Source organism: Plectrocnemia conspersa, unplaced genomic scaffold, assembly GCF_051122295.1.
Source record: "Plectrocnemia conspersa isolate PC_06_02 unplaced genomic scaffold, ASM5112229v1 ptg000001l, whole genome shotgun sequence".
NCBI classification, from domain to species: domain Eukaryota; kingdom Metazoa; phylum Arthropoda; class Insecta; order Trichoptera; family Polycentropodidae; genus Plectrocnemia; species Plectrocnemia conspersa.
Genome location: NW_028277165.1, coordinates 10,696,111 through 10,710,193, shown reverse-complemented (window position 1 = coordinate 10,710,193; position 14,083 = coordinate 10,696,111). Strand labels below are relative to the sequence as shown.

Genomic DNA, 14,083 nt, shown 5'->3' with positions numbered 1-14,083 from the left:
AGTTTTTATTTGTAAATATAATATCATGATTCATTTTTATAATACATATTTTTCAAACCATTACAGTGACATATTCAAGTTAAACAAGATGATGACCTGCTTCCAAGATATTCTAGATAATATATTTTTACCGTTGTTCGAAGCGACCAATAATCCTGAGCAACATCCAGAATTGAACAAATTTTTGCAATATGTGGTAGGATTCGATTCAGTGGACGACGAAAGCAAACCTGAAAACCCACTGTTCGATAAAGACGTTTCAGTTCCGCATCAATGGAACGACATTGAGAATCCACCGTATGCCTATTACGCGTATTATGTCTACGCCAATATGACTGTTTTGAACCATTTTAGAAAGTAAGTTTCATAAATAATTAATAAATGATAATACATTGATTGATATATCTATTTTTAATGACATGTCTATTTAGGGAACAAGGAATGAACACGTTTGTGTTCAGACCACATTGTGGAGAAGCTGGTCCTGTGCAGCATCTCGTTTGCGGATTCATGATGGCTGAAAATATATCTCACGGTTTACTACTTAGAAAAGTATGTTATATAAATAATACATTGTACAGGATGGGTTTAGTGAGACATATGTATATTCTTTATCTCTTATGTTATATATCATTGAGATACTGTTTGTTATGGGACAAAATTTTGCTTTTGATGTACTCGATTATTAACATTCATATTGTCGTCGATTTGTTAAAAGCCCTGAGGAAGTGAAAAACGAGCCTGAAATTTTGCACTAAGATCATCGGTCAGAATTGATTACACTAAACTAAATTAAATTTTTATTTATATTGTCTTCTATTGCAATTATTAATGTCATTACTTATTTTATGCTCTTCGTCCTTTTATTCTTGCCAGTCTTCCTCTTATACTAATGACTATAAAAAATATTATTTTAGACCTGGTTCATTGCTTAGTTTATAATTCCAATTGATCATCACGGACTAAGTTTTCCTAGATTTTTCTAGTCTCACTGATGAATAATTAAAATAAAATCGAGCTGTCATGTTTCTATTGATTGTAACAATAACTTTTAATTATTAATATAGATGTAACTGTTTTACAGACTTGTATTTCAGTTTGGTGTCTCACTACTTACTCAGTAGTTGTTGATTGTGTTAACCCTGTTGCAATGCATCAAGCTAACTAACTGTTGTGTTGCAACGGTAGATTTACAGAAGTTATATCTTTCTTTGCCCATTATGTAGTTTATAAGTATAATATATACTAATTAAAATTGATGCTATACAGGTTCCTGTTTTACAATACCTTTACTACTTGGCGCAAATAGGCATAGCTATGTCACCGCTCAGCAACAATTCACTATTCCTTAACTATCATCGAAATCCATTGCCGGAGTATTTAGCTCGCGGATTATGCGTCTCTCTCAGTACTGACGATCCGTTGCAGTTCCACTTCACCAAGGTACTATATAAACATAATATCATTTGAAATTATCTCATATTTATCGCTTACTTTTTTTAATTAGGAACCTTTGATGGAAGAGTATAGTATTGCCGCGCAAGTATGGAAGTTGAGCTCATGCGACATGTGCGAATTGGCACTTAACAGTGTCATAATGAGTGGCTTCCCTCATAAGGTAAGCTCTACGCTTCTCATTGTGTAGATATGTGATGAATTAATTCATGAATTTGTTGCAGTCTAAACAATATTGGCTCGGACCTAATTATACTAAAGAAGGAGTGCCCGGTAATGACATCACAAGAACCAACGTGCCAGACATTCGTGTGGCTTTCCGCTACGAGACGCTTATCGACGAACTATCGAATATATTCAAGGTTTCTGTTTCTAATTAAATTAGTTATTTATTTATATTTTTGGTTGAAATATGTATATTTTATATGATACATAGAGTATTACAATTTATTGAAAAATACAATTTAGTTTTTGATTCTGAATCACTTTAAACCCATTGGTACTATAATGGTATTTTTTTCTTTCTAATGCATAACTTTGTTCAGTATTCATTCTATGAGAAGGAAATCTTCAAACGAAAGAACTTCTCATAGATTCACTGTTACTATTGTTATAATTGCTTTAGCTTTTGTCATTGTTTATTTTATTTTTTATTATAATACATTATAAATGTTACATCCGTTAACATAACAAATGTTGTCTTATTATCCACATGCTTACCTTAAGTTGGACATTATTTACAATAATAACACTCATAATTTTTTTAACATTGTTATTTTCAGGGAGAGATTACTGACAAGGTGTAAACGCTAAATATCCAATTACAACCGACACACACAGACATATATATATATTAAAATATATTTAATGTTTAAATCCTTATTAGTTTATGTTGTTATGTATGTAACCTTTTTCCTATTGTGTCAAAAATTACATTTTATTCACTTTCATTAACTTGGACATTTTTGTATTAACTTTCACACTAAACCGCTGTATTGACGTTCCTTTATGGTGGCTGGTGCTTATATTTGTTATCGCATTGTTAGTTTGAGAAACATTTTACACATTACATATATTCAAGGTGTAATTTATCATTAAATAAACTTGCAAGGTGATTCTCTATAATTATTCACTCTAATGCTTATTGATTTTTAATATTTACGAGCATTTTTATTAAAGAAAATTTATAATTAAAGTTAATAAATAGATTTTGCTATTTTTTATTCTTATCAATTACACTGTACACTTTTTAGCTACAAATATACATATAATGACTACAAACTGTATCTTCAGTAAAATCCCTAAACTTTGCTTGCAATTAACTTAATATATATATACATTTTTGTCAAACATTAAGTTATCTTATCTTTATGGCAATAATATTGTTTTACAGTGTTATTATGCTATAGCTTTAGATAAAAACATTATTTTGTTAAACTAGTTATGGTAAGGAGTATAATTTTTATACCATATTTTTCTACTTTTGTTCTGAAATATGCATTACATAGTGTTTATAATGATTTTTATAGAACTATTCGTGATTGTGATAATTAGATATCGTAAGATTGATATCAGAATGTGATAGAATTGCTGATTAACGAAAGAGATCCTAATAATTGATAGATATCTGACAGAAACAAGTTTTGTTTATGAATAATATTATGCAACACAGAGATTTATTATACAATTTGATCATTCAAGACTGAACCACAGAAAACAAATTGAAAACACTAGATAAAACATGAAGCCTTAAAGTCCTGCTATATTAGAAGTTATGTAGTAATAGTTACACAAATGAATTTTTAATATTAACAAATCTTTTTAATATGTGACGTTACACAGAAGTATAAATTTTACGAGCTATATTTTATTAAATATAAAAAGAACCCTCAACATTGTCTTCCTATTTCAATATAAATGTTGTCGCATGCATTGAAATCTTTATAACGCATTCCTTTTTCTCTTAAGATATTACCACTTTTTAAGTATATATGCTTTAGCCATATTATGTACTATTTAAATATGATCGCTTTTAATGACACATGTTAAACACACTTCGTTTGAAATTAGCATTTTCAATTCTATATCAAATAAATGTAACATTTAGATGCACATTTTATTTTACGAATGTTTTATAAATTCTTTATTATGTATTGTTATTATAATCAACATTAACAATGTATAGTTACCAATGTATATGGATATATAATAATATACATGTGTATATGGAAATAAAACTCAAAAGTTACTAACAAATTTTTATTTTAATAAATATGCTATAGTTACACTATTATTCATCAATATCCTCTGAGTTGCTTTATGGTTATTTGTTCATCAGCTGAATTCATCGTTTGATAGCTGTGGAATTCCATAGAGAACGTCGCCATACCAGAAGCTATTGTCCTCAAATCTGTGGAATAACCCATCAATTCCGACAATGGGACAAAGCATTGCAATACCTATAAAAATAAGTAAACATTAGAGATTTGCGTTCACAATATATTACGAAAGTAAAACACACCTTATTTTGTCCTCTGTAACTGATTTTGTGTATGATAGATCTTCTTTTACTCAAATCGTTGAACACTGTAGAAAAATTATATGTCGGACTAACAACTTCCACAAACATTATTGGTTCTAACAAAGATGTGTTTGCATTTTCTAAAATCTGTAAAATGGAAATAATTCATTAGAATAATTTAAGAAATACGAGTGTTCAAAATCAGAATCAAAATCATAAAGACGATTTTAATGGTATAAATGGGACATTTCTATACTACAAGTATATATTGTTACTGATTAGATTGGTTCAATTATTTGTTTTGAAATCCTCACAAATATATTTATATTCTAATAAAAAAAATTTGGCACAACGATATTAAATAACGCAAACGACCATTCCCGCACTTTTGCGTTTTTAATATTATTCAATAGTGGCATCTGTTGACAAAGTACATTTTTGAGTGAGAAATTTTTATCACTTGAAAATATGTATACAACTTAGCTAAATACCAATAAAAAAAATGTTCTTTTACTTTTCTTAACAATATGATATTGATTTTTTTACTTAGTTTACTCTTTGTACATATGTTTCAATTTAATCTTTAATACTAATTTAGCATACTTTTCTGATACACTGTGTTGTAGCAGCAGCGATGACCGAATCCGCAGTTCCTCTTTCAACTTCTAACCAGTGAAGTATCACACCAACGTTTTCTACCTACATATAACAAGTAATTCAATTACTATAGAGCCGTAACAAAAATAAGCAGACAATAAACTTTTAAAACACAAACCGGATATCCAAGTTTTGGTCCATTTAAAAATGCAGATGTGATTCCTTGTTTTATAGCTATCAATCGCTTATGGTAAAGGTGAGCCAAATTCGAGGCACTCTCTTGTGTATTATCAAACCTTAAAAATTCACCATTAACTCGTAATTTTTATACTTTACTATATAAAATATATTATAAATAATAATCACTTTAAAGTATCTGTTTTTGGATCATCCAAAGGGTACAGCGTGAGTGTTATATTCACATAGTGCTTATGACCTGCTATTCTTTTATCTATAATATGAGAGTCTTTTAATGTATTGTGCATTGTTTCTTTATAAGCTATTTGATATGGACCAAGCTCGGCCTTTATTTTGTATTCATTTAATATTCTCTGTTTGATAACTTCTAAATGTAATTCACCCATGCCTGTTAAATAATCAATTCATTCCATTATAAAACATCTTGGAGATATATTTAATGTTAATTTAATATAAATACACACCAGCTAACACTGTCTGACCCGTTTCAAAATTGTTGATGACTCTCATGCTAGGATCTTCGCGTTGCAGCTCAGCCAGAGCGACTTCCAAACCGATCTGACTACTCAGATTCGGTGGCTCAATCGAACATAAAAACACAGAATCGGGTATCGTTGTGCCTATTCCTAAGATGGTCGAAGCGGCTGCAGCATGATCTTCATCTTGGCCGTTCAACGTAATTTTATTCGCTATGAATAATGGAATATTCAGCTTTTGCTTTTTTAACGGATCTTTTAAATATTCGGTCAATACATCCTTCGCTGCATTTGCGTTGAAGTTAGAGGAAGTTATCAAATTACCGCACATGGTAGACTAAAAATATAAACGTAATTATATAAAATAGACAAACAACTTCATTACAAAATAAATATTTGTTATAATTACTTTTAAACCACTCAATACAGCAACATTTCCAGATTCAACCTCGGCAACATTTTTATATTCGTCAGCGTACGGTATAAATAAATTGATGCCCTAAAATTATATCAATATTATTTAACATTGAGCTCATCGACTGAATTTTGTATAAAAATATAGAATACATTTTTTAATAATTTGGCTACTTAATTTATGTTCATAGTACAAAGACTCGCACTTTGTTTTATTTATTTTTCTTTCAATCAATAAGGTATCATTTCTATTAATGTTAAGCACCTCACTATTGCACTAGAAAATGTGGTCAAAGTTACAGCGTTTAACAGCATCAGTTTTCACATGTTGTTTGTTACATTATTTCTGATATAGAATAATTTTGTATTTTAGGATCCTACATGATTTGACATGATACAAAACAATCGTATATGGGATACAGCTACTGATTAATCCTTTCGTAGATAATAGTCTGGGTGTTTTAAAGTAATAAATGGCAGTCAAGCCATTACAATTCTACTGTCACACATAGCAAACAAAAGAAAAAAAAGGATTGTCAGTATAAGAGATCTCATTTATAATCTCAGACAATACGATTATTTCAGGCCTCTGATTCATTATGGCAGACCACCCCTACGTATACCATCACCAAAGTCAAACACAATGGAGTATAGAAAATGTTCGCTCAATTAAAAATAATTGTAAAGGCATGCGAATCACATGCCTTTGTCTCGTCACTTAACATGCGAGCGATCGAGAGGGAAAGTATCTCACCGCCCGCGCCTGATACATATATACGTATACATACATACAAATACATATACGCACACACATATGTACATATACACATCAGGCGCGGGCGGTGAGATAATTTCCCTTTCGATCGCTCGCGTGTTACGTGACAAGAGCATGATAAGTGAGTGATTATCATTCACTCTCGTCACTTAACACGCAAGCGATCGAGAGGAATAGTATTTTACCGCCCGCCCATGATACACATATAAGTAAAAACACGAAAACAAGATAAAATAACAGATACAAATCACCTCAAAAGGTGTGCATTGTCCCACACGAATTGAATCAAAACCCCATATGTGCACGAGAAAATGTCAATATCTCGATGCATTGTATTGAGCAGACGAACGGCCTTTGGCAGAGAAGAGTTGACAAGTGCTCCAGTTCTAGACTATACAGGCAAGAACAGTGGACGTGACCGAGATATATAATGGAAATATCACGTAAAAAGTTAGTCAATAGTATGTCCTAAAAAATGTATGGGTTTTCTTAAAATATAAGTAAAAAATACATATATATATATATATATATATATATATATATATATATATATATATATATATATATATATATATATATATAATATATATATATATATATATATATATATATATATATATATATATATATATATATATCTATATATACATATATAAAAATAATTAAAGTTTATATAAATTATAATAGATTGTTATGTAATATCATACTCTGTTTTTATAGAACAAAACAATATTATTATCATGTCATAATTAAATAAATAGATTTTGGTATGTTTTCATACAATACAATAGAATTACATACATTTTTAAAACAATATTAATACCTGATCATTCTCATCTTTATGAATGTTGTACACTTTTTGGTTTTTGGTCATCTTTCCAGAAAATACTCTAAAAAACGTTAAAACACCTTTCTGATCGTGGTGTTGCACTTTAAATGCCCGTGCGCATAATTTGTCTTTGAAGCAGCTATAAATTTCGTTTCTTTCGAGTGGCGAAGGTAAGTAATCCGTAATGGCGTTCATCAATAATTGTACTCCGACATTTTTATAAGAACTACCGCACAAAATTGGAATGACTTTTTGTTTCAAAGTCGCTCTTCTTAGTGCATCTTTTAAAACGATCGCTTCGATATTGTCTAACGAATCCAAATTGATAATTTCTTCAGCTAAATTGTCATCATGAGACGATAGAGTGTCTGTAATGTCACGTCTGGCTTCCATTGCCTTTTCCCAAATTTTCGGATTTTCGCTTTCAGATAATTGATGTCGTGTATACTTTCTGCCAGCATTTTCTTTGCTCCAGCTGACATATTCTAAACTTAAAATATCAACCACACCTGAAAGCAAAATTACGGTTATTAAATTGAAAAAATAAATACATACGTTAGCGTGAAAAAATCTCGAATCATAAGAATTTAAGATATACAATTATATTAAAATAAAACATCCTATTACTCATTTAGAGACAAGTCTATATTCTTTTTTGATGGTTACTTAGCCAAATGAGAGTCAGTTTTTGTGATGAAAATATTTACAAAAATTAAAATGACAAATCGTCCACATTTTAGTTTGAGTAAAAAATGCGATATTATTGTGTATTCGTCAATTAGGTTATCGACAAGTGAAAGCGGTAGATATAAAAACTCTTCTAGATATGTTTTTTCCGTCCCTTCAATAGAAAAGCATGTGTGTTAAAATTTGGATTGCAACTTCATTGATGTTTGGACTGCAACTTCAGAATTTTTTTTATCAATTTCATCAATATGAAGATTAAAAATTGAATAAAATATACCAGAAAAAATGTGGAAGACTCTTGAGCTGACTCTATAATATCCGTAATTAAAGCAATATAATATCTTAGAGTTATAATTAAGATAAAAATTCGATTGCACAACTCAATGAGCAAACAAAATCTTACAGAAGTGATCGAAAGAGTATGGCTCAACAAATTTAATCGTAAACTAGTTGAATTATTGATTAATTCCATGTCTTTCCGTATTTTAATGGATCTCAAGGCTACGAATAAAAATACCACAAGATTTTTAAGAATTGAATAATTAATTTCAAGGGATTATTAAATTATTGCCCGATGATACAGTTTTATCATTTATTTAAATATAAAAAGTTTTAAAAAAAAATATATTTATTAAAAATATCTTGTAATATGTTATTTTTTGCACGGTAAATATTAAATTTTACCTTTTAGCCTTGTTTCTTCGTCTTTAATTGGAAATTGTATACAAAGTGGGACAACTTCCAATTTTTCGTGTATCGTCGCTAAGCACATTACAATGTTTGCGTCCTTTCTATCCATCTTGTTTAAGTAGATGATCCTAGGTAGACAATGATTGTCGCATTGTCGCCACACAGTCAACGTTTGGGCTTCCACACCTGATTGGAGCAAGTCCTAAATAAAACTGGTTGAATGAAAACAAAACCTAGCGTTTAAGGTAATGTTACAAAAGAAAAATAATCTACAAACATTAATTTAAAACATGTTAAGTACATTATCTCACATACCTGCAGAGCCATCAAGGATTACAACAGCGCCGTCTATTACGGATAAGCTTTGTTCGACTTCCATAGTGAAATCAATATGACCAGGTGTATCGATTAAGTTATATTGATGATCGTTCCATTCAAACGAAACGGCAGCAGCTAAATATATAAAAGTTAAATATATGTATATAAATATAAATTATTGTTAAATTGTATTGACAATATTTGACACATACATGTGATAGTTATTCCACGTTCACGTTCTTGGTCCATAAAATCGGTGACTGTATTTCCATGGTGAACTTCGCCCATAGACTTAATAGTTCCAGAATAGAATAACATTCGCTCGGTGGTTGTGGTTTTACCTATTATGATATTAAATAGTTGTGTACTTTATATATTATTCACATGATAAAGAGATAATATTTTTACCAGCGTCAATGTGGGCTAATATTCCAATATTCCTTATTTTATTTGGCACATAGCTAACTTTCGAACTATTAAAGTATCGTCTTAAAATTTCTATATTTTTTGCAACGCGGAAGTATCTTGTCGTTATAGTCATTATAGGTTTATATTTTGACAAAGTTTTTAGGTTAAAAAAAGCAGTTTGACATTTTAATAATGTTGCCACTGACTAAAAGAACAATTATTCAAATCATATGGTATTATTATATAAAAATGTGATTACTCTGATATTATTGGCATTGTTTTATCTTAAGTACTATTTTTAATATAAATTATATGATTTTATAATCCACTTTAAAATGAGAAATACCTAAAACATAAACAATTTATTTTTAATATTTATAAAGATACTCACTGCATAAGATGATATGTTCAGTGTACATAATCGAGTATTCTATAACTGTTTTCGAATATGAATGATATAATACTCATGTTATCCACAACTCGTATGTATGCACATCAATGACTTTTCCCGATTTATACAAAACAGTAAATTGATACCTTTTCCAATGTGGCAAAACTAATTAAAATTACTTTAGTGACACCTGTATCCACAGCTGATGCCGAGCGTTGTAGCACTCTAAAACGTTAAAAACATATTTATGAAATTAGACTGGTCAAAATTTTAATTATTGAATATAGTTTTTATTATTCATAATACTTTTTCAGAAGCCATGAACGATCAATAAGATAACTTTCCACCGAAATAGAACCAAACTTACTTAGTTAAATAACCGCTTGCTTTATAATCATTGTTACACGATCGGCATGACAAACTTCTAATATCAAAAGATAAAAAAATACGTTTGAGCGACGTTAACTTTTAATCCTCGTACATAGTAAATTTGTGTAACATGTTTACGGTTAACACGTACCTGGTTTATATGCAATTCGATTAATTATTTTAATTTGTGTTATTATTTTTGTTTTATGTTTTATTTTGTGTTATTGACCATCTTTTCACTTAGCAAGTTGTAATATTGTTATAAAAAGTCTTAATATGAACGTTTTCACTATGACGGCGACGGCACGATTTTATTGTATGGTATTTAATTAAATACTATGAATCTTAATGAAATAAAAATAATAAAAAAACGACCGGTAAGTGGCTTAGTTCTACCCTCCCCCCTAGAAAAAGTTGGAATACCATTCCTGCTCAAAAAATAAAAAAGTCTGGGTTTTATTTTTGGGGAAACGCAGTAGTTACATGGTTATAAAGGTTTAAATATTTTAGCACGTACATCATATTACTATAAAAATCGTTAACTTTTGCGTATATCCTGCTCTGATATAAAATGAAATATTTTTTTATGACATTGAAGTCATTCGACTTATTATTAAAATAAAAAAACAATGGAGCGACACAAGTAGAGGCTATATTATTTTTTTACAAATAATAATTTAGTGATAAAATGAATTAGACACTGTTCGATATTATACCACACCACATACGTTAAAAAAAGACGAATTTTTGTAGTTTTATTTAATAATAATTAATAATTACACTGATTTTTATAGAATTAAAAGAGTTTTATTGTGATGTTTTTGCAATATTAGCAAAATAAATATATGTGTTTTGTTATGGTTGACATTAGTTAGGTTAGGTCTCAAGAGCTGTCACCGACGCCATGGGTGTCCCGGCGTTCTTTCGATGGCTCAGCCGCAAATATCCCAGCGTTATTGTAGAATGCATCGAGCAAATGGTATAAAGCATTTATTTATTCATTTTCTGAACAATGTACCATTTTTGTGTTACCAAAAAAAGGCACTTTATTGCTTACATATTGAGCGGCCATTTTACCTTATTATTTCTTTATAAATTTACTAAAACAGCGCTTAAGACTATTATAATATTAAACTAAATAGACACTTTTTTAGACTAATGTGTATTTAACGCATACTGTAATATGTTAACCGAATCAATTTTGAGGTTATGTATGGCTTTGTTTTTTATTTTCTAATTTTGGTGTTGTCTATTTTGTCGATAATTTAGTTACTGATTACTAACAAAGTTTAATAATTAGCCCACAGATGTCGACGGAGAGCAAATACCGATCGACGCTTCACAGCCGAATCCGAATGGAATGGAGTTTGATAACTTATTCTTGGATATGAACGGTATTATTCATCCGTGTACGCATCCTGAAGATAAACCGGGTATTAAAATTTTTATACACGATTATCAAGATTATGATTATTGGCATTCATTTATTTGTTATTGTGCTATTTTAGCGCCTAAAAACGAGGATGAGATGATGGTTGCCATCTTTGAATGCGTCGACAGGCTCTTCAGAATAGTGCGACCCAGAAAGTTGCTGTACATGGCTATTGATGGCGTTGTGAGTATAAATTGATCCAAGATGTATTGCATATTCTAATTTGGATATTTAATAATTTGAGACAATAAATGTAGGCTCCGTGCGCTAAAATGAACCAACAACGATCAAGAAGATTCAGATCGTCTAAAGAATCTCACGAGAAAAGGATCGAAATTGCACGGATTCGCGAAGAACTTGAAAGTAAGGGTGTCGTTTTACCGCCTGAAAAGCCAAAAGAGAATCATTTCGATTTGAATTGTATTACTCCTGGTACTGAATTTATGGAGAGGCTCAGTCAATGTCTTCATTATTATATTCATGAGAGGTTATTAAAAATTGTATTATTTGTAAATTTGCTGAGTATTCATATTTTGATTATATTACAGACTGAATAACGATCCTGGTTGGCGCGGAATCAAAATTATTCTCTCGGATGCGACCGTTCCCGGCGAAGGAGAGCACAAGATTATGGATTATATCCGTAAACAGAGAGGTAAGTTATATTTACAATATTAATACTTGTATATTATAATAATCGTATTGTATTTATAGCTCAACCTGATCACGATCCGAACACGAGTCACGTATTATGCGGAGCCGATGCCGATCTCATCATGTTGGGGTTAGCCACTCACGAACCAAATTTTACAATCATCAGGGAAGAGTTTAAGCCGAATAAGCCGAGACCTTGCGATATTTGCGGACAGATCGGTAAATACTTCAGTTCAAGTCATATATTTAATAGGATTGTTTATATTTAATATGTTACTTTTAGGCCACGAGATGAAAGAATGCGCCGGTAACGTGCTGGAAGAGGCCGGAGCTCCTAATATCGAAGCTGCAGGTCGAGATCAGTTCATATTTGTTCGTCTTAACGTTCTCAGAGAATATTTGGAGAAGGAGTTGCAGTTACCAAACTTACCATTCGAGTATGACTTCGAAAGAGCACTCGACGATTGGGTCTTCATGTGTTTCTTTGTAGGAAATGATTTTTTGCCACACTTGCCTAGCTTGGAAATTCGAGAAGGTGCTATAAATCGATTAGTTAGTTTGTACAAGAAGACTATATATAAAACGAGGGTACGTATTTATAATACATATAACGTTAGTTTAGTTATTAATCGTACAATTTATATATTTAAAGGGCTGGTTGACGGATTCTGGCGACGTTAACTTGGATAGTGTGCAAATGATCATGTCCGATTTGGGACAAGCTGAAGATGAAATTTTCAAAAAAAGGCAACAAACCGAGCTCATGTTTAAAGCTAGAGATAAGGCTAGAAAGAGACAAGAAAAGATGCAAAAGCCAAATTTTGGTGCCTTAGAAAAAACTCAGTTTGCACCCATGGTGAGGATAGAAAAGCACAAGCATTTAATTTATGTATTAACATTGCATTCATTTTTTAGACTTTAAGTGAAGCAGCAAATCCAGTGAGGAATGCTAGACGCGAAGCTTTCAAGACACGTTTGGCTGGAATGGGATCTGAAGCTGTAATATTTTTATTTTGAATAAAATCGAATTTTAATATATGAAAATACCAAAATAATATATGTTTTTTGTAGCCATCAAACTCAGGTACGGACCAAAGAGGCACAAAGAGGAAATCTGATGATTCAGATCATGGTAACACTCATGATAATAAGCAGGAATCTGATGAAGAAGACGAACAGGCTCATGATGAAGTTCGACTTTGGGAAGATGGTTTTAAAGACCGATATTACGAGAGCAAATTTGACGTAGCCGCTGATAACGTTGAATTTAGGTATGGATTATTATATTTTATTTTACTATAAATAATAAAAATCTGATTCAAATGTCTTTTTTAGGTATAACGTTGCCCTACAATATGTAAGAGGATTGTGTTGGGTTTTACGATATTACTATCAAGGTTGTGCCTCTTGGAAATGGCATTTCCCATATCACTATGCTCCGTTTGCTTCAGATTTTGTCAATATTGGTGGTCTTTCTACTCAATTTGACAAAGACACTAAACCGGTTAGTACAAAGGATATGTACTAAATTAACCTGTTAACTGTGTTAGTCGTGTATAATAATAAAAACTTACCATTTACTATAAAAACTCGTGTATGTTCTCTTTATATTACTAATAAAACTGCTATGTATTTCATATAAAAAAAGTAAGAGATTTCTAAAACTATATTCAGCAGTTAACTGGTTAATGTATAAGTATATATTTTAACAAACGTTTTATTTTTAATTAGATCCGTCCGTTAGAGCAACTTATGAGCGTCTTTCCGGCTGCAAGTGGAAATCTGGTTCCTAAAACATGGGCCACATTGATGAGCGAACCAGTTAGTAGAACATCTCTCATTCAAAACCTATAATTAAGACGGACTATA

The 14,083-nt window shown here is 30.8% G+C and overlaps 3 protein-coding genes across 12 annotated transcripts in view; 2 read left to right on the top strand and 1 right to left on the bottom strand.

Moving 5' to 3' along the window:
• AMPdeam (AMP deaminase) overlaps positions 1-3,711 on the top strand; it is a 29,716-nt gene extending 26,005 nt beyond the window's left edge. For all 8 annotated transcript variants that reach the window (XM_088192326.1, XM_088192334.1, XM_088192295.1 and 5 more), the window contains 6 exons: positions 67-357; positions 432-552; positions 1,270-1,443; positions 1,508-1,618; positions 1,680-1,817; positions 2,238-3,711. In XM_088192326.1, coding sequence (XP_088048452.1) covers positions 67-357; positions 432-552; positions 1,270-1,443; positions 1,508-1,618; positions 1,680-1,817; positions 2,238-2,261 — 859 coding nt within the window. In that variant the 3' untranslated portion in view covers positions 2,262-3,711. The remainder of the gene's footprint in view (positions 1-66; positions 358-431; positions 553-1,269; positions 1,444-1,507; positions 1,619-1,679; positions 1,818-2,237) is intronic.
• On the bottom strand, positions 3,701-9,571 carry mRRF2 (mitochondrial ribosome recycling factor 2). Of its 3 annotated transcripts, none has more exons than XM_088192366.1 (12): positions 9,369-9,571; positions 9,173-9,301; positions 8,958-9,095; positions 8,637-8,854; positions 7,260-7,774; positions 5,657-5,746; positions 5,236-5,584; positions 4,940-5,159; positions 4,752-4,869; positions 4,580-4,675; positions 3,977-4,123; positions 3,701-3,914 (listed from the first exon to the last, which is right to left on the bottom strand). In XM_088192366.1, exons 4-12 carry the CDS (start codon positions 8,749-8,751, stop codon positions 3,753-3,755), a joined length of 1,812 nt encoding a protein of 603 aa, XP_088048492.1. In that variant the 5' UTR covers positions 8,752-8,854; positions 8,958-9,095; positions 9,173-9,301; positions 9,369-9,571; the 3' UTR covers positions 3,701-3,752. The 3 variants fall into 3 exon arrangements, with proteins under 3 accessions (XP_088048492.1, XP_088048482.1, XP_088048473.1); XM_088192356.1 differs by having other exon boundaries at positions 8,637-8,844; XM_088192347.1 differs by having other exon boundaries at positions 8,637-8,828.
• A 1,426-nt stretch (positions 9,572-10,997) lies between these two features.
• Positions 10,998-14,083, top strand: part of Rat1 (5'-3' exoribonuclease 2 Rat1) — a 29,254-nt gene continuing 26,168 nt past the window's right edge. Inside the window, exons 1-12 of the mRNA XM_088192270.1 lie at positions 10,998-11,107; positions 11,429-11,561; positions 11,637-11,743; positions 11,818-12,047; positions 12,109-12,215; positions 12,275-12,433; positions 12,498-12,802; positions 12,867-13,070; positions 13,130-13,213; positions 13,286-13,485; positions 13,550-13,718; positions 13,946-14,035. Coding sequence (XP_088048396.1) covers positions 11,033-11,107; positions 11,429-11,561; positions 11,637-11,743; positions 11,818-12,047; positions 12,109-12,215; positions 12,275-12,433; positions 12,498-12,802; positions 12,867-13,070; positions 13,130-13,213; positions 13,286-13,485; positions 13,550-13,718; positions 13,946-14,035 — 1,863 coding nt within the window. The 5' untranslated portion in view covers positions 10,998-11,032. The remainder of the gene's footprint in view (positions 11,108-11,428; positions 11,562-11,636; positions 11,744-11,817; positions 12,048-12,108; positions 12,216-12,274; positions 12,434-12,497; positions 12,803-12,866; positions 13,071-13,129; positions 13,214-13,285; positions 13,486-13,549; positions 13,719-13,945; positions 14,036-14,083) is intronic.